The 20,781-nt window shown below is 38.9% G+C and overlaps 1 protein-coding gene across 7 annotated transcripts in view; it reads left to right on the top strand.

The window, feature by feature from the left end:
- The window catches only part of MAGI1 (membrane associated guanylate kinase, WW and PDZ domain containing 1), a 550,433-nt gene that overhangs the window by 456,626 nt on the left and 73,026 nt on the right, over window positions 1-20,781 (top strand). For all 7 annotated transcript variants that reach the window (XM_056524555.1, XM_056524556.1, XM_056524557.1 and 4 more), the window contains 3 exons: window positions 2,498-2,605; window positions 3,164-3,346; window positions 3,447-4,067. In XM_056524555.1, the coding sequence (XP_056380530.1) occupies window positions 2,498-2,605; window positions 3,164-3,346; window positions 3,447-4,067 (912 nt within the window). The remainder of the gene's footprint in view (window positions 1-2,497; window positions 2,606-3,163; window positions 3,347-3,446; window positions 4,068-20,781) is intronic.

Raw genomic sequence — 20,781 nt, 5'->3', positions numbered from 1 at the left:
TTTCTGTTTCGCTGTGGATTTTTGGATAAAATGGCTAATGTCACTGCAAAGTAGAATTGGTGGTGCAAAAAATAAGCCATAATGTGGAATTTTATGTGCAAAATTGAAAGCGTTATGATTTTTTGAAGGTGATGAGGAAAAAATTAAAATGCAAAAACGGAAAAACCCTGCATCGTTAAGGGGTTAAGGGGGCGGGCCGTGATGTCACAAGGTGCGGAGCCATGACATCACGCTGCTCCGTCCCCTGTATCGCCAGTCATTACGCACAGAGCGAACTCACTCTGCGCAGTAATGATAGCGCGGCACCGCAGCGGCGATCCCGGGGGTCCCCAGTAGCGGGACCCCGGCAATCTGACATCTTATCCCCTATCCTTTGGATAGGGGATAAGAGGTCTAGGGGCAGAGTACCCCTTTAATACTTATATCTTTATTTATTAATCTATCATCTGCTTGATAATGACCAGTTGAGCCGATTGTAACGTTGCTGCTTTTTTCTTGTTTTTATTATCATGGAATAAATACACTTTTTGCACTTTATATTGGCCCTTGTGCTGCAGTGAGATCCTTTTTGCTATAGTAAATGTGGAGATACTTGGCCAAGACTCCAGAAGCTGCTTTGCACCAGGCACTTTTCTCCATTGAATTGGTTGTGCTTAATCTATCTATCTATCTATCTATCTATCAATCTATCTGTCTGTCTATCCTCTTCTAGAATAGAAATCTATATTGGTACATATACCTTCCTTTTATAACGGTAAACATATTGCTATATTTTCTTATATATATATATATATATATATATATATATATATATTTATTTATTTTTTAAACATTATGTTCTCAATTTATTTAAAAAGGAAAATTTTAAATTAATAAAAATAAATAAACTAGTGTTTCCCAACCAGGGTGCCTTCAGCTGTTGTGAAACTACAACTCCCAGCATGCCCGGACAGCCGAGCAAGCTGGGAGTTGTAGTTTCGCAACAGCTGGAGGCACTCTGGTTGGGAAACACTGACATAAACAAACAAACAAGTAAATATGAATACTCTTCAGCTGACAAATAAACAGGTATTATGATATTATGTTCTATATTTATTTAAAAAGGAAAGAAAAAGTAATTAAATAAAAATAAATACCCTCCAAATGACGAGTATGCAGGTATTGCTACATTATGTTCTCAATTTATGTAAAAAGAGGAAGAAAAAAAACCTAAGTGATTAAATTAATAAATCTAAATACCATTCAGATGATAAATATTTTGTACTTTTACAAATTCAAATGCTTTATATTTCATGGTTTACTGATCAGTTGCAGTCTTATCTATGCCGTTTTGCTGCTGTCATAGATCAATGAGAGATACTGCAGTCTGGAAGTCTTTGGCTGTATTTAAAGATGTTTTGGCAGAAACAGCAGGACTTGTGCTCTGAGATCAGCGAGGAGAGTGATTTTAGATGCAGGCTGCTGTGTAAGGAAGGTGTAATTGTAGTGTATTTGAGCTGGAGACTACTAAGCGATCCTTTCTAAGGTCACCCTGAGTACAAGATCCACAGGGGGGCACCCTGAGACAAACAATCTACAGCAGAGAGGGAAGGAATTGCACGTCTTGAGCGAGAACTGGAAATACAGAATAAAATCCCCTGACGCCGCCATTGATAGGCATAATTTGCTGTTGCACATGTACCGTGATCTTGTTCTGTTCATACATTTGCAAATGCTGAGCACTGGTACTCGTCTGAAAACAGGAGGTCGCTATGTAACTACTACTCCCAGCATGAGTTAATAAACAATAATACATAAAACCCTCATGTTTCTAAGGAAGCACTTGTAATATGGTGAATAGAGCAATATCTCTGTTTATAATAAAAAGTATAATAGTAAAAAGTAAAAAAAATTAAATAAATCTCACCAACAGAGACAAAAATGCTGTAGGGACGTCATATTTTAGTCATTTTGTGTTCCCATTCATTCGGGTTTATGCAAAAGTAAAAAATTTTTTTTAATTTTTAGCCAAATGCCTTCATGGTCCCTTGCAGATCTTTATTAGGCCTAATGGATGATATGTCACGCTCAACACATGACTGCAGTCCATATTGACGTCACTGCTTAGGGCCCGTGATTGGTTACCATGGTTACTGGTTGAGTACGCCATATCATTCCTGCAGCCTAGTAAATGAAGATCAACGGAGATCCACAGGACCATCAGATTAGGTGTTTAAAGGCCACTATTGCTATTTGTTGTAGAACCCTTTTAAGAATGCTTAGATAATATTCGTAGCATTAATGCATTTTTACCAGATGGAAAAATCTTGAAAGTTTCACCTGACATTGTCATACCTTCAACAGGGTCTGAGTGCATGACATCACATCACAGCGTTGTGCCCATCAGGCCTTACTCTAGGCATAATACAGTGTATAGGTGTTACCTATTGTGTTCTCTAACTTTTCTCTGCTGTACAGGGATAACATTTTTGTCTTCTTATTATTTTTTTTTTTATAGTACCAGAGTGGACAGGAGAACACCCACCTATTGCGCCTCCACCTCTTACTCTTCCTAACAACTTCACACCAAAAAAGAAGGAACCAGCAAGAGACCCTTCCACCCATGGTAATTCTAAAATTCTACAAAACGCTTGAATCATACTTTATATCCGGGTAGAGCAGGGGCGTAAGTATAGGGAGGCGGGGGCTAGTAACAGAGGTAGCCATGGTGCCTGATGAGGACCAAAAGCCCCTGTTACATAAGAAGACACCACTATTATAAATGGTGCCTGTTGGGTAGGGACCTAGTTCTGGACTTTGCATTAGAAATTCAAGTTAGGGGGATTTCACATTGCTTTGGCACTGTCAGTATACTTATTACAGATGCTACTAAATGGCATTTATCATACATAGGGTCTCATAGTAAAACAATAAGTATATATTTTTTTTTACTTGATCCAGCGAACCTCATCGCATACATCCTAAATACACTTTATGCCTATATTGTTTATATAGGGCTTAATGCATCTATTTAACAAAAGCCCCAGGACCTGTCCCGGTGTTTGCCTTAAAAACAGAATTACCTGTACACTGTGTAACACAAAGCAGTCTTACCCCTCTGGGGCTGATAATGCTGGCATTCTTTACAATCTTATCTTCATTTAGTGATATTTTTTTATTTCAGTTAAGCCATTTTTTACAAGAAACCCATCCGAATTAAAAGGAAAGTTTATTAACACAAAACTGAGGAAAAGCACCCGAGGTTTTGGTTTCACTGTGGTTGGTGGAGATGAACCCGATGAGTTTCTGCAGATAAAGAGCTTGGTTCTTGATGGTCCTGCTGCTCTGGATGGCAAGATGGAAACGGGTATACTTTTTATTATTATTTAACTATTTGTGTCTTTCTCTTTTTGAGTAATAATGAAGAGAATTAAAGTTTTTGTCTCCTCTTTGTTTCCCTCTCACAGGTGATGTTATTGTTAGTGTAAATGAAATCTGCGTACTTGGATATACTCACGCTCAAGTTGTAAAGATCTTCCAGTCTATACCCATCGGTGAAAGTGTTGACCTTGAACTTTGCAGAGGGTATCCTCTTCCATTTGACCCTGATGATCCGAACACAAGTCTGGTGACATCTGTGGCCATACTGGATAAAGACCCTATCATTGTAAATGGACAAGAAACTTATGACTCTCCGTCCAGCAACAGCAGTAAAACTAGAAAAGTTAATAATTTGAAGGAGCCAAGGCCAAGCAGCCCTGCAGATGTATCTTCAAATGGTTCCAATGGTTACCCTAATGACACTGTCTCTTTGGCTTCCTCTATAGCAACACAACCTGAACTCATTACAGTCCATATAGTTAAAGGGCCAATGGGATTTGGCTTCACTATAGCAGATAGTCCTGGTGGAGGTGGCCAGAGAGTGAAACAGATTGTAGACAGCCCTCGCTGCCGTGGCCTCAAAGAAGGAGATCTCATTGTGGAAGTAAATAAGAAGAATGTGCAGACGCTTACACATAATCAAGTTGTGGATTTACTAATCGAATGTCCAAAGGGGAGTGAAGTTACCTTATTGGTGCAAAGAGGAGGTAAGTCTTGTATACGTATATCAAGTTGAGCTAATTGATCATGTTGAGCATTACTGCACTCCATATAGATTAATCTGTTCTGTGAAGTACATCAATTTAGATTTACATCCATTTAAGTTTTCTTATGGTGACTATATGCAGGGAGAAGTGTTATAGATGTTGCTACTGTATGAAGAAATTAATTTCTTAATTTGCATAACTGGCTGCCTTTGAACATAAAAGGGGCTTGTTGGGACTATAACACTGTTTCATGGGTCTCTGACTCTTGGGACCTCTTCTGTTTAGCACAATGAAGAGACCTAAGTGCTAAGTATAAGCCACCAATGTCAATGTCTTGGAGAACCTCTTGGAGATTATTCCTGCATAAGGGATTAGGTAAAGTTCTGCTTTTACTCTAGACAGAGTGCCACTCATGTCCCTCGCTATGTCTAGTATTGTAGCTAACCACCATTTATTGAATGGCACTTCTCTACATTGCTAGGCACAGCCCATGGATACGAGTGGCAGTGTTTGTATATAAAAGACTGATATTTTCCCAATCCTGGACAACCCCCTTTAAATCTTTCTATGGTCTGTTCTGCTTTAGAAGTTTGCTTATAACCTCAGACACAGAGTTTAATTAAAGTATATGAATAAATGCAAGCTTTCAGTTTTCTAGGCCATTCTGTTATTTGGCAGGTTTATTGAAAAATGTTTCACTTAAATGCTGGTCTTTTGAATATTGACTGAATGGAAATGAAACATTAGTAGTTAATTGGATTAGTGTAAATGGTAGCAAAGCTGAGAATTGTTTTTCAGCACTGAGAATGATGGGATAGAAAATGTCTAGGGTAAATATAGAAGTTAACACTTGCTAGGAAGCCCAATAAATGACCTCATTTTGTGTATGTACTTACTTTACTGTTTCCTTACCAATTCCCCGCTGCCACTTACATGGGTGCATCATGACCTGGCCTTTACTGTGGTCTCTTTCCATTCCCTGCTAAGAAATTTATCAAACCTGTTAAATCTTTAAAATAATGACATAAAGGTATTCACTTTTATTTATAAAATAATAAAAATTACACCATTCCACCTACATACCAAAAAGCTAAAATTGACTGAAGATAATATAGACAACACCATAATACATACTCGCCTGCCTGTATCACCCCAACTACCCCCCCCCCCCCCATGCTGGTCCTGATACCTTGTGCCTTCCTCTTCTTCATGCCTCCAATGATGTGTTGACCCTGCAGAAAATGTCCGCTTAGCCAAGCATATCCCACAGCAGTAACCCGCCTCAGCCACTAATTGACTGAACGGGCTTGCACATCATTGGAAGAAGAGAGCGAGAGAGCGCCATGGTGCTGTTAGCCTTTGGAATAGGAGTGGCAGTGGTGGGGAATCAGTGCGGGTGAGTATGCTTTAGTTTTATTTTGTAGTACCCAGGGTACTTTTTCACAGCAAAAACAAAATCAAAACAAGGTTCCACTCTCTAGCAGATCACAGCAACTCAAAAAACCTTTTCTTAAAATGATAAACTTTAATGATATGCATTAAAATCAGTAAGCAATATTAACTATAATTTGTGAAATAATAGTGACAAATATCAAACCAAAGAGACATATGTCCACAATTTATTGGAGGGCACCTTGGGAGAAAATTTATCTTGCCACACTGAATAATCCCTGTGGCTATACCAGTGTCAAAAATAAGCTATTATCCACTAGTAATGCATTCTCCATGGTACCATACACATATAGATATTCAGGACCTATCCCCACACCACGTGAGAAAGGTGATAAGGTAAAATATTCCGACGCGTTTCCCCCCCCAGCTTATGGGGTTTCTCAAGGAACTTAATCGGATACAATCATCATAGAAGAGATAAAAATATTTAGATTGTCTCTGGTACCGCGGATGCCATTACTTGATTGACACCACTCTCATGATATGCTATGGACAATATACTGTGCTGCATCCCCATAGACGAAATGCTGTCTCATGCCCGCCTAGTACCTACAATGGATACCGCGCGCCACGATAAGCGTGCTCCTATGTCTCCGGGATAGGTGCTGAATATCTATATGTGTATGGTACCATGGAGAATGCATTACTAGTGGATAATAGCTTATTTTTGACACTGGTATAGCCACAGGGATTATTCAGTGTGGCAAGATATATTTTATCCCAAGGTGCCCTCCACTAAATTGTGGACCTATGTCTCTTTGGTTTGATATTTGTCACTATTATGTCACAAATTATAGTTAATATTGCTTACTGATTTTAATGCATACCCAGGGTACTTTCTTTAAAAAAAAATACTCATCCATGGATAACCTCTTTAAAATTCAGATGGCGAATGTTTATAGTAACGCTGGCTGATTCTTGCTTGACCAGATTCAGCTTCTTACCTAGAACTGTCTCTAAATACCCTGGTCCACTCAGAGTGTTACCAAAGGCACATGCTGTACCATATTTACAGCTTGTGCTACCCTAGGCACTCTGATTAAATATACCCCAATAAGGTGAATCCACAAACATTTTCATTTTTTTCCCCACGCAGATCACATGTATTATGTGCGGATTTTGTTGCAGATTTAGTGGATCTCACCCTTATACACAGATTGTGGTAAAATCAATCACAAACCATTACACAATGAGCAGCTGCAACTGCAAATTTGCAAGTAAAATTTGCAGCTGTTTTGATCCATGTGGATTCAACCAAAGTGGGAAATTCATTTTTTATGTTCAGGCCACAGCATGAGGGCATTTTTTTTCTCACTGAAATGCTTCCCCTCTCAGCACTGCTTCCCTAGGCACAGACCTCCGGGTGACTAATGACAAATACAGCCCTGCCAACACCCCTTTAGCTTTGCCCTATACCTTAGCTGATGTATAGGAAAATCTTGACTAATTCTGACAATGAAGGTGCTTATCTCAGACTAGTGGTTCTGCGGCGCTAAGACATTTCTGGGTGGAGGAAAATTTGAAATGTTGGTGTCCATCATTTATATGTGGCTGATAAGATCTGTGTGTTCCAGCCTGAAGCTTATAGGGGCTTTGATGGTTTGGCTGACTGGCACATGTTGTTACTATTGATCTGTATATTTATGGTCGCGATGATCATCTATGCCCAGACATTGTAAGAGCTTTGCTTACCATATTGGGAGATTTTCAGCAAATTCTGTTGTATAACGAATGCATAGTGTAATACCACTGTTTAAAATAAATATAGTTGGCAAATTCTTCATAAAAGGAAGTATTTTCCTATTTGATGTATTTTGCAATGGGTACTAAGTGTGCAAATTATTGTGGCACATGCTGCTTTCTTCCCATCTTAATTCTTCAGTGATTTATCCCTGTGCCGCAGCACATCCTCGACATGAAAGAGTGACACTGTCTGCTGGATCCGTCCAGCTGAGCAGACTCCTTTTACTTAAGCAGCATGTTGTACCAAGCAGTAGTGAAACAGATACCCCATACCTGCTCTAATCAAAAGTCAGCCATAGACTTTACATTGTTAAATAGCAGATTTTACACAAGTACTACAAGCTTAGGTTTATTAAATTAGCTTTAAGTTGGCTTTATATTTATTTCATAGAAGAAATGTCTTGCTGGTATGTGAAGTTTATCCATGCCTCTGACTGGGCATTTTGTATAGATAACACATACCTTGTTTTTAAGGAGACATCATAAATGTTCATTTAGGACATTTCCTTTTTGTTATTAGGGTCCCATGATAATATATTGATCAAAGAGTCTCTGCTGGGACTGTTGTTATTTAGCTGGGGGAATCAAACATTGAGGATTCTATTTTACTATAATGCCCACCACAGGGGAATTAAAGCATTACACAGGGCCCAATAGCATCAAATAGCTGTCCGTGTAATTACATGGACATGTGAGGTTCTCCAGAGCATGAGAGTTTGGAGTTACCCCTGAATCTAAAAGAGGATGATTCTAAATAGCGACCCTCTTATGAACTCAAAATTTCCTAATAGTGTTTTGAAAATGGATTTAGTCAACCCCCTTTAAGAATTTGACAGCTTTGGATGGTCCACAAATGTTAAAAAGTTCCCTTGACAATTACCTGATCACATGGTGTTCCCCAGCGAATTAGTTTTAATGTGTGGAAAACCTAGCAGAGTGATAATTAGGTGACTTCAGCAAGCTCCCTGTTTATAAAGCCCCTAAGTGCCTCCTCCGTGGTGCAAAGCTATTTCTAAGTTTCTGTTTCAGGAGGCAGGACCAGAACTTGGTTGTTTGCCAGTAGTACACACACACTTGTTCTTCCTTCCCATTACTTCTTTGGCCAATCACAGAACAGCACTTACTCTTTACTACAATGCCATGACATAGTACACTGTAATGAACAGGCTGGAATTGTGCTGGGGGAGGACTTACCATACACTAGTGTAGGTGGCATGTGGAAAAAGAAGGGGTTACTGGCGCATAAGATTTGCAAGGTTCTATATGAGAAAAATTTAAGAAAAGGCAGCAATACAGTAAGGAAGGGGTTACTCCGAACACTGAGCTAATGGTGCAACATAGATGAGAGGGTTGATTTACTCTTCATATGTCAGACAGTCTCACAGTGAAGGTACACAGCTCTTCCTCTCTCCTGCACAACAAGTAGCTAATCCTCACCCTCACTTCCCGTGTCCCACCCTGGTCTTTATATTGTTGGGATTTGTTCAACGCTAATAAGATGCAGTGGACAGCAGTTTGCAGAGACCAAGCGACCAAGGCTTAAGAGCTTTTCTTCTTTTTTTTTTTTTTTTTGGGGGGGGGGTGGGGATAAACAGTTATTTTTGATAAATGCTATGTTGCAGTTCGCAGAGGCTATCAAATGTGATCTGTTGTTTGAAATGACAGTGCCTATTTAAGCATGACGCAGTGCCCATTTATATCCATAGGTTGTCTTTGTAGTATGGCATAGGTCCTCCAGAGAAAAATACTTTTTAAACCTGCTCTGTACTCTGCATATATTGCCCTACTTTTACTGGAAGGAATGCCTACCCTTGTTAGAGTCGGTGCTGCAGTCAGGCTTTAAACATGGCCAGATATTCATGAGATGATGTTTCTTAGGGACCGGTCCTCATTCTCTCAATCAAAATGACTGAATCCACTGTTTATGAGTAATAGGCCTTCAAAGGGGTAGTCCGCTTAGTACAGTTCTTTTTGTTCCAAGGGTCCCCTAACAATAACCTAATCGACCTGTTGATAATTTTTCCTCATGTACCACCACAGGCAAACATTTTTATTGAAATTGATGGGCTGACTCGGAGTCCTCCAGAGTGGAGTACTCTTTGTAGCCCTTCTTCATTCTTTCTGATAGATGGGGTTCTGAAGTAGGAGCCCCAGCTATCAGTGGGCTGCCCATATAAAGTATAGACATGTTGAGTCCTCTACAGAGAAAGCTGTTCATACCTTTAGCTCTGGCTAATAGATCATGGCCTTGAATAGGAGACCACACAATTTTGACTTAGAATTCCCCGAGTGTTTTATTAACCAGACCCCATTTAAATATTTCACATTTAACAGAGCTGCTCATCAGATTAACATTTATGAACATGAGCTGGAAATGTTCTAGTAATCTAAACGAGAAGAATTACATTTTAGGATGAATTTTTGTCTCCAAGTGAATACGCTATGATTTCAGATTATATTTTTAAATAATTTGTTGATTTCACCATTTAAAAAAACTTGCTATACTTGTAATGCTGGTCATGTATGGCTAAAATGTATGGTCCTCATGTGGCAAAGAAGGGGGAGATAAAGGCTGTAGGACCTCAACATCACAGGAGAGTCTGCAATAAATTATGATGATGGACATCATCTGTTTATTTTTATATAAAAAAAAAAACAAGAAAAAGAAAGATGGTCTTCCTGTATTAGGGGATTTAATACAGACAGATGCTGCATCAACTCTTGTGTTGTTGAGATGTCCACGTGTCTACAGCCATTCTAAGTTTTCTTTTAGGAGTGGTATACCTACAACATGGGACCATCCTCCCAGTATAATTCCTTGATATGATTATTGTCAGTATCTCACACAAATTTTGTATGCTGTAGAAAATAAACATTGAGGCAAAAATCACAGAAGAATTGCGAGACCATGTACACATACAGGTACAGACACTATAATATGAACTACATTAACTTCACAGCCCCTATAGCATAGTCAAATAAATAAAAAACAAATCTCAAAATACCCCTTTAATAGGACATAGGTAATAGTTTTAACATTTTTCACCTTTAAAGGAGAACTGTGGCCTGTGCCCGGGGTGCAAAAACATAAAAAAACAAACTTTAACTCACCTTCCTACATTCCCCCGTTGTGCCCCGTAACTCTGGTGCTGCTGGCTTACATGACAGTGTGCTCCGCCTATCACTGGCCGAGACGGGACATTGATGCAGCTGGCGATACGCTGCCTACGCTGTGACGTTTCGAGCCTAAGAAAGCAGCAGAATTGGAGGAATGGGATGTTGATATCTCCGCAACGGGGGAAAATAGGAAGGTGAGTTATGCCACCGTTCTCTTTTAAAACAGAATTTGATATCTCTCTTAGCATGTCTGTGTTAGTAAATACTTTCCATCGGAACAAAAGAGAAACACTTGATGCAGAGTTCCTCCAGAATTCAAGTACACCTCTGTCCATGTCAGGTTTGCTATTAGGATTTGCTCCTGCTCTGGACAGAGAGCACTGGGGTCAGACTGAAAAGAACTACACAACTTCCTCTCGAGCATACAGCAGCTGATAAGTACTGAAAGGATTACATTTTTTAAAAATAAAAGTAATTTACTAATCTGTTTAACTTCCTAGCACCTGTTGAGGTGAAACAATTTTTTCCCTCCGGAGTACCCCTTTAGCTGCATAACTTCACACAAATGAAGGCGTGCTCCCGTTCCAGCTGAAGAGCTCCACATCAGCACATCTCATGCCTGTCCAGGCAGCCAGTTCTCAGTGTGTGTGCTCCCTATACAGCCCAGTGCCTAGAGGATCCAGTCTGTCACCTCATCAGAGAGCACTCCCCCCCGTAAATGGCTCAAAATCAGATTTTAGGAAAGGTTGTAAAGCCTTTCACAGCGCGGAGTATTCGTCTGTTTCCCCCAGAGAATTTCTTCAGTGATAAGTCTATCTACCTGTTCTCCTCATTGCAAAATTCTTATCTGGCTTCTGCACAAAGAAGATAAAGTTTGCCCGGTGCTCGCTCTCGAAAGCCGTGATCGCAATTTTCCACCAGCAATTTCTTTTTTTAGTGAAATTCATCTCCTCTATGTCTGTAGCCCCATGTGTTGAGTTCAGGAAAATGCTGTAAGCACCAAATAAACACTCAGGCTGGTAAGTGCTCTTGTTTCCAGCAGTTCTCAAATTGGCAGATCATTCAGTTATCATATTACTAAAACACCATTAGAATTCATTCCAGGAAGAGTGTAAGTGCTCGCTGAAGGGATTCCAGGAAAGGAGAGATACCCGTAGGAAACTCCGACCAGGAGACCGGATGTAGCTGGTGGGATTGGTCTAGAAGATACACGAGCCTGTGCCAGGAATTATATTCACGTACACTGATCTGTATCATCATCTCACATGGGGTAATGCAGCAGTGATTCTCTGTACCTCTAGCCTTACATCACAGTACCCCCCCCCCCCCCCAGGAAAATAACCACACATTTCATGCTAAGAATCTAGGGTATAGGGCACCTACATCTGATCAAATATATGTTTTGTGTTTTATTGTTCGTGCAGGATTTTACTTAATATACAGTCAAATTTCTTGATCTTGCATCAATGGGACCTTGCAAACTGTAGAGGTCCACAGTTTGGAAGACCACTGGTCTAGATGATCAAATATTCAGGATTATTGCATGGCTATACAAGACTGTATAACAAAGGTTTTGCATAAAATGTTAGCATAAAATCTGGTAATATCACAGTTGGAATGTCCCTAGTGGGGTTTCTCTGCTGTACACAACAGTAGTCCTGCTTATAGTGCCCCACACAATAAAAGTTTTGTACCTTTGTGCCCTTACACAGTAATAATGTCCCAACACATAATTTCCCACCTTTGCATCCCCATGCAGTAGTAATCTCCCCCTTTGCATCCCCACATAGTAGTAATGTCCCCCTTTGCATCCCCACATAGTAGTAATTCCCCCCTTTTATGCTTCCTAAACATTAGTAATGTCTATTTTTGTGGCCCACCCCCACGAAATGTGATTACTCTAATCAATTTCCACAATGAGATGGTGCCAGTCTGTGCTGTGAGCGAGTGGGTGACGGTGGTGCAGTGCATTGATTTCATTGGGTTAGGCATGGTCATGACATCTCATGGGCTACAGCTCTAATGCGGCTTGCTGCCTATGTGAGGAAATGACAGGACACAATGAGTCTTTAGAATACGGGCACAGTATAAACTAGCACTTTCCTGAGATTTAAGGGTACGGTCCTACGTACAGTCTATGTACAGTTATTCGCGCTGTGCAAAATCTGCTGCTGCAGTGGGGGAAAAGCTGCATAACCCCTGATCACCATACACACAGGGCTTTCCGGCAACAGCCCTGTGTGTGCAGTGAGTTTTGGAGGCAGGGCCACGTGTCACAGTCACGTCGGCGCTGCCCCCCCTCCATAACTCACTGCACTCACAGGGCTGTTGCCGGAAAGCTCTGTGTGTATGGTGATCAGGGGTTATGCAGCTTTTCCCCCACTGCAGCAGCTGATTTTGCTCCGCGTGAAATACTCTGCGTAAGTGGTACGTGGGACCGTACCGTAAATAATCATTTTTTAAGCTTTTATTTTTTCTTATATAGTGCACCATAGTATATTATTTTGGAGAATAATGTGGAGGTTTTTGTGTATGCCTTTTGCTTACCTATTTTTGCTGATGTGGCATGCATTAGATAGGCTCTATTTTGGTTTACAAATGCACAATGATGTGGGTTCTATAATGCAGCCTACATTTCCAATGAATCCTCTTGTTGTGAATCATGTGGTTGATCATTCCAGCTGCTTATATCATCAGGCTGCTAGTGCTAATACCCAGGTGAAATTATTGGACTTATAAGTGGGTTGGTGTCAATTCACACTGGGCAGTTTTCATAAGTTTTCTTACTGAAAGTGGCTTTTTCAAAGAAATATTGCCATTAGGTAAAAGTGATTAGACCTATAATCCCAAATTAGTTTTGGGATTTTTTTAATGAAGAATTGACATTTTTAGGCTGTGTTTACAAGTAGAGTTTTTGCTGCCTTTTTCACAGATTTTTATTGCATTTTAGCTGTTTTTGCAGCAATGTGCGAAGATCATGGTAAAATTACAGTTTTTTTAACCATATTTTGTTCAATTGTGGTACAGTATCAAAATTTTTGCCATGATTTGTGGGAAAACACAGCAAAAACAGGTGTATAACTACTATATATCCCATAGATCCCATAGAGTTAGCATATGGAGCTGGGAGGGGTCTTGGAGTTGTAGGAGGGGATCTGGTAGGTGATAACGTCATCCTGTAGTCCTCAGGAATTCAGAAACTAAGTCTGACATTCTGTGACTCACATTAAAGGGGTACTCCGCTGCTCAGCATTTGGAACAAACTTTTGAATGCTGGAGCTGGTGCCGGGAGCTCGTGACATCATAGCTCTGCCCTCTCATGACATCATGCCCTGCACCCTCAATGCAAGTCTATGGGAGGTGGCGGGGCTATGATGTCACGAGCTCCCGGTGTCGGTAACAGTTTGTTCCAAACGCTGAGCAGCGGAGTACCCCTTTATGCACAGTAACTTTTTTGAGTCAGACTGGTGATTACATGGCCAAGTTATAGTAATGAAATGCATAGATGCATCAGAGCTGGAATGAACCAAATTACACTGTATGACTAGTGAGGGTGGATTATAGGATATGGGCACAAAAACACACAAAAACCTGGAGTGCTTCTTTAAAGTACTGGGCCAAAAACCAGAAGTGCCCTTACTACCTCACCCATATTCACTCTGACAACTCATATTTTTACACAGTATCAAGATGAGATTAGTTTTCCAAAAGTTCATTGCAAAAAAAAGTGTAAAACTCTTCACTCCCCATATGAAATTAATTAAGGAGACACTCCGGAAATGAGCAATTTTCTCCCATACAAAGGAGAAGTATCAAAGATGGATCTGAATCATTTTTGACATGTTCTGTAATTTTCCATCCTGAAATTTCTGTACTTGTCTTTTTAAAAGTTTTTTTATTTTTATTTTTGCACTCATCATAAAAACCCGATCTCTAAACAGACCTTGCCCCATTCTCTTTGACAGATAGATGATTTAGATGCAAAATTATTCACGAAGAAATCATTCACAATGGGTATTGCAGTGCAGTGTACTGGAAAAAAGAAAAAGGCAACTGATTTTTCTCTTTCATTTTTATTTATTTATTTTTCTTTTTTTTCCAGACAGTGAGAACAAAGATGTAGAAATATTTGTCAACAGTGATGAGTTTGATGTAGTTATTTATCTGCATATATTGCCCTATTTTCTCTGTAGAGAATGTACACAGTCAGGGCTGCAGTCAGGCTTTATACATCATGGCTGGATAGTTATGAGACGCTGCTATTGAGGGGCCAAGCCTTATTCTGTTTATCAAAATTGACGTGTCTACTGTTTATTAATGATGGATGATATTTAAAGGGGTTGTCCTTTTTTTTTCAAAGAGTGGTCCTTTGATAATAGGTCTTGTTGTTGGGAGCCCCAGAGATCAGCTGTGATCTGGGGAGGGAGGGGCTGGTAACAAATAATCATTTTTCCTGCATTACACGGTTTACACTAAAATCAATGGGCTGTCAATGGAACGCACAGATGTTCTTTGTAGCAGTTCTCCTCTCTGATAGATGAGGGCCCTAAAGTGGGACTTTTCTTTTTTTTACTCACAAATCCTTAACAGACTATCTGAAAATTAGTGATGGGTTGTCAATAGTTCGTCCACGTAAAGTATAGACATGCAGGGTACTTGCCAAAAAGAACACTTTTTTAATAAATTCTGTTCTCTCTGGCTAATAGGCGGGGGTCCTGAATGAGGGCCCACACTCTATTAAAGGGGTTACCCTCTTAAGGATTAGAAAAGCAGAAAGCAGTGCTTATTTCTTAAAAAAAAAAAGTGCCACCCCTTATAATACCACACACAACCTGAGGACAGGTTTGCAGCAGCGCACCATTGTTTTCAGTAGGATTCTGCTGCTCTATTCACACATCAGATGTTCCATATTAGTTCTGATGCGGATCCCGATTCCCTTGGAAAACTCCATTAGTAAATGGTACTTTTATTTCATTTGGAAAATTCTGTGCAAAATAAGCGCTGATTCTGTGCGGTTCTGATCCGTACAGGCTTTGCCTGTCCCATTACACGGCAAAAAAGATCATTCTTATGGCAGAGGAATTTCAGTGCTGGAAATTTCTGCCTCTGACATTTCATAGTGTGCACTGTGTCGCCGAATCATATCAAAAGCAATGGGACTGTGCTGCATTGGAATTTCCGATCAGAATTTCAAAGTGGAAATTCTGTAGTGTGAACCCGGCCTTATAACTACATGTCAACTGCCTGTATAAGTTGTAAGTAATGGCATCTATTGCCTGCAGATAAATAGCAGCTAGGGATGGATATTTCTGTGCATTTTTACTGCCATTTAATAGGCATTAATCTACAAATTCTTCATATTTGCCAAAACATTTAGCATATCTGGCATTGATCGGTGAATGTAACATAAGGTTCTGAGATTCAATTATTTCCCAGCAAAGCAAACCACTGCTAACAGCTTTGTAACAGCTGTCTTATTGGACTGGAGCATTGTATGTTACCTACAGCTAGTGCAATTCTAGTTTGTGGCCTTGTCTGGTGACTATAACAGATATAGTAATATCTATAATTGTAGTGAAGATTTATCTAGTAAATAGAGATGAGCGAACTTACAGTAAATTCGATTCGTCACTAACTTCTCGGCTCAGCAGTTGATGAATTTTCCTGCATAAATTAGTTCAGCTTTCAGGTGCTCCCGTGGGCTGGAAAAGGTGGATAGAGTCCTAGGAGACTCTTTCCTAGGACTGTATCCACCTTTCCAGCCCACCAGAGCACCTGAAGGTTGAACTAATTTACGCAAGATAAGTCATCAACTGCCGAGCCGAGAAGTTTGTGATGAATCGAATTTACTGTAAGTTCGCTCATCTCTACTAGTAAACACAAGGCCTGGATCATGGTATGTGAAGACCTACTGTGAAAACATTTGGATGATCTTTCCATTTTCTTAAGAGTGAGCACATACTGCCCTATTACAGTTTTTATAGTTGATAAGGTTGGAAAAAAGAGTCCATCGAGTTCACTCTACAACCCTACGGTGTTGATCCAAAGTAAGGGAATAAGGCAAATACCAATTGACTCATACTAGTAAACAAAATCCTTCCCTGGATCCACATCTCGCCTCCAGAAATCCAGATTCTATAGCATAAAGGGGTACTCTGAAGGAAAAAAAATGTTTTTTTATCTCACTCACTTGGTGCCAAAATATTATACAGATTTGTAAATTACTTCTATTTAAAAATAAGCCTTCCAGTACTTATCAGCTGCTGTATGCTCCAGAGGAAGTTGTGTAGTTCTTTCCATCTGACCACAGTGCTCTCTACTGCCACCTATGTCCTTGTCAGATACTGTAAAGAGAAAGAAAAAATTCCCATAGCAAACAACTCCTACTCTAAACAGTTTGATACAGAGACAGAGGTGGCAGCAGAGAGCACTGTGGTCAGACTGGAAAGAACTACACAACTTCCTCTGTAGTATACAGCAGCTGAGAAGTAATGGAAGGCTTAACCCCTTAAGGACTCAGCCCAATTTGGCCTTAAGGGCTCAGACAATTTAATTTTTACGTTTTCATTTTTTCCTCCTCGCCTTCTAAAAATCATAACTCTTTTATATTTTCATCCACAGACTAGTATGAGGGCTTGTTTTTTGCGCGACCAGTTGTCCTTTGTAATGACATCACTCATAATATAATAAAATGTATGGCGCAACCAAAAAACACTATTTTTGTGGGGAAATTAAAACGAAAAACGCAATTTTGCTAATTTTGGAAGGTTTTGTTTTCACGCCGTACAATTTATGGTAAAAATGACATGTGTTCTTTATTCTGAGGGTCAATTCGATTAAAATGATACCCATTATTATATACTTTTATATTATTGTTGCGCTTAAAAAAAATCACAAACTTTTTAACCAAATTAGTACGTTTATAATCCCTTTATTTTGACCTCTAACTTTTTTATTTTTCCGTATAAGTGGCGGTATGGGGGCTCATTTTTTGCGCCATGATCTGTACTTTTTTTTTATACCACATTTGCATATAAAAAACTTTTAATACATTTTTTATAATTTTTTTTAATAAAATGTATTAAAAAAGTAGGAATTTTGGACTTTTTTTTATTTTTTTTCGTTCACGCCGTTCACCGTACGGGATCATTAACATTTTATTTTAATAGTTCGGACATTTACGCACATGGCGATACCAAATATGTCTATAAAAAATGTTTTTTACGCTTTTTGGGGGTAAAATAGGAAAAAACGGACGTTTTACTTTTTTATTGGGGGAGGGGATTTTTCACTTTTTTTTACTTTTACTTTTACATTTTTTTACATTTTTTTTTACACTTGAATAGTCCCCATAGGGGACTATTCATAGCAATACCATGATTGCTAATACTGATCTGTTCTATGTATAGGACATGAAAAGCGAATGACCAGGGAGTCAGGAGTTTGTCTGGCGAAGAGAGGAACCTCTAACTTTTTTATTTTTCCGTATAAGTGGCGGTATGGGGGCTCATTTTTTGCGCCATGATCTGTACTTTTTTTTTATACCACATTTGCATATAAAAAACTTTTAATACATTTTTTATAATTTTTTTTAATAAAATGTATTAAAAAAGTAGGAATTTTGGACTTTTTTTATTTTTTTTTCGTTCACGCCGTTCACCGTACGGGATCATTAACATTTTATTTTAATAGTTCGGACATTTACGCACACGGCGATACCAAATATGTCTATAAAAAATGTTTTTTACGCTTTTTGGGGGTAAAATAGGAAAAAACGGACGTTTTACTTTTTTATTGGGGGAGGGGATTTTTCACTTTTTTTTTACTTTTACTTTTACATTTTTTAACATTTTTTTTTTACACTTGAATAGTCCCCATAGGGGACTATTCATAGCAATACCATGATTGCTAATACTGATCTGTTCTATGTATAGGACATGAAAAGCGAATGACCAGGGAGTCAGGAGTTTGTCTGGCGCAGAGAGGAACCATCAGACAGCCAAGTAAAATCAATGGATTTATTAGATGCAACGCGTTTCGCTGCGCATGCGCAGCTTCATCAGGCATGACAAGGGAAGGCTGGTAACAGGTATATATACCTCCAGGAATTAACCATTAGAGTGCTTTTTTAAAAAGAGTTGTTACATAGAATTACATATCTATATGACAATGTATGAAAAAAATATATATAAATAAATATAAATAAATATATAAACAGAAATCACAAAAATAGTAATAAGACAGCAATATGAAAGCACAATGCAATCCTATAAACATATGTATACAAATATATATAATATAATATAATTATCGCATGTGGTGTGAATGTAACACCACAAGCGGCTCAAAAAGTCCCACCGCTAAATCGCCGGTGCGGCATTCAACAACACAAGTTGGATATTATTTCAAAAAATGTATATGATATAAAGAGTTATGTCTATTGATTCAAGAGATAGAAAAATTATATATTTAATTGTATATCGCTGCCTTATTAAAAATAAAAAATAAAAAATAAATGACAGTGCGATAAACCAAATCGCAACTGACCAGAAGGAAATGTATGAACACTACTTAGAAAATAAGATGAATTCAATTAACTAGTGCGGTATTGAATACAGCATCCGGCGAAAACGCAGGGTGTGAATATTCGTACAAAAATCCAAATTAACAAACAATAAATAAATTAAGAATACAAAAGTATTTATATGTAGAAAAGAAAGAAAAATAAACAGAACTTAGATAACAAAACAAAAGGAATAAATAAATACACAATGGAGCGCTCCAGGATGAACAGTACAGAAGGAACGAAGAAAAAATCAAGGTATAATATTTTCGAAATTAATCCATATGAAAAAATGGGAAATTTTTAAACCCTAAATTATCAAATTATTTAACTGTATCGATACATTCATTAAAACCTTGAGGGTGTATCGATACAGTTAAATAATTTGATAATTTGGGGTTTAAAAATTTCCCATTTTTTCATATGGATTAATTTAGAAAATATTATACCTTGATTTTTTCTTCGTTCCTTCTGTACTGTTCATCCTGGAGCGCTCCATTGTGTATTTATTTATTCCTTTTGTTTTATTATCTAAGTTCTGTTTATTTTTCTTTCTTTTCTACATATAAATACTTTTGTATTCTTAATTTATTTATTGTTTGTTAATTTGGATTTTTGTACGAATATTCACACCCTGCGTTTTCGCCGGATGCTGTATTCAATACCGCACTAGTTAATTGAATTCATCTTATTTTCTAAGTAGTGTTCATACATTTCCTTCTGGTCAGTTGCGATTTGGTTTATCGCACTGTCATTTATTTTTTATTTTTTATTTTTAATAAGGCAGCGATATACAATTAAATATATAATTTTTCTATCTCTTGAATCAATAGACATAACTCTTTATATCATATACATTTTTTGAAATAATATCCAACTTGTGTTGTTGAATGCCGCACCGGCGATTTAGCGGTGGGACTTTTTGAGCCGCTTGTGGTGTTACATTCACACCACATGCGATAATTATAATTATATTATATTATATATATTTATATACATATGTTTATAGGATTGCATTGTGCTTTCATATTGCTGTCTTATTACTATTTTTGTGATTTCTGTTTATATATTTATTTATATTTATTTATATATTTTTTTTTCATACATTGTCATATAGATATGTAATTCTATGTAACAACTCTTTTTAAAAAAGCACTCTAATGGTTAATTCCTGGAGGTATATATACCTGTTACCAGCCTTCCCTTGTCATGCCTGATGAAGCTGCGAATGCGCAGCGAAACGCGTTGCATCTAATAAATCCATTGATTTTACTTGGCTGTCTGATGGTTCCTCTCTGCGCCAGACAAACTCCTGACTCCCTGGTCATTCGCTTTTGATTCTACACTTACCCAGGAGGGCTGCAGTGGACCTGCTTTCATATCTCTTCTGCTCTTAACCTTGTTGTGTGTGGGCGCACAACCAACTTCGGTAAGCGGCTTGGGAATCACCTTCCCCTACCCCCACCTGCAAGATCTACTGATCCCGCACATGAGGCGCCTTCCTTCCTTTCTCTAGATGTATAGGACATAGAACAGATCAGCATTATCGGTCATCTCCTGCTCTGGTCTGCTCGATCACAGACCGGAGCAGGAGACGCCGGGAGCCGCACGGAGGAAGGAGAGGGGACCTCCGTGCGGCGTTATGAATGATCGGATCCCCGCAGCAGCGCTGCGGGCGATCCGATCGTTCATTTAAATCGCGAACTGCCGCAGATGCCGGGATCTGTATTGATCCCGGCACCTGAGGGGTTAATGGCGGACGCCCGCGAGATCGCGGGCGTCGGCCATTGCCGGCGGGTCCCTGGCTGCGATCAGCAGCCGGGATCAGCCGCGCATGAC

The sequence above is a fragment of the Hyla sarda genome, chromosome 6 (assembly GCF_029499605.1).
Source record: "Hyla sarda isolate aHylSar1 chromosome 6, aHylSar1.hap1, whole genome shotgun sequence".
Lineage (NCBI taxonomy): Eukaryota > Metazoa > Chordata > Amphibia > Anura > Hylidae > Hyla > Hyla sarda.
The sequence above is the reverse complement of the archived record's forward strand: the minus strand, read 5'-3'. Positions and strand labels throughout refer to the sequence as shown.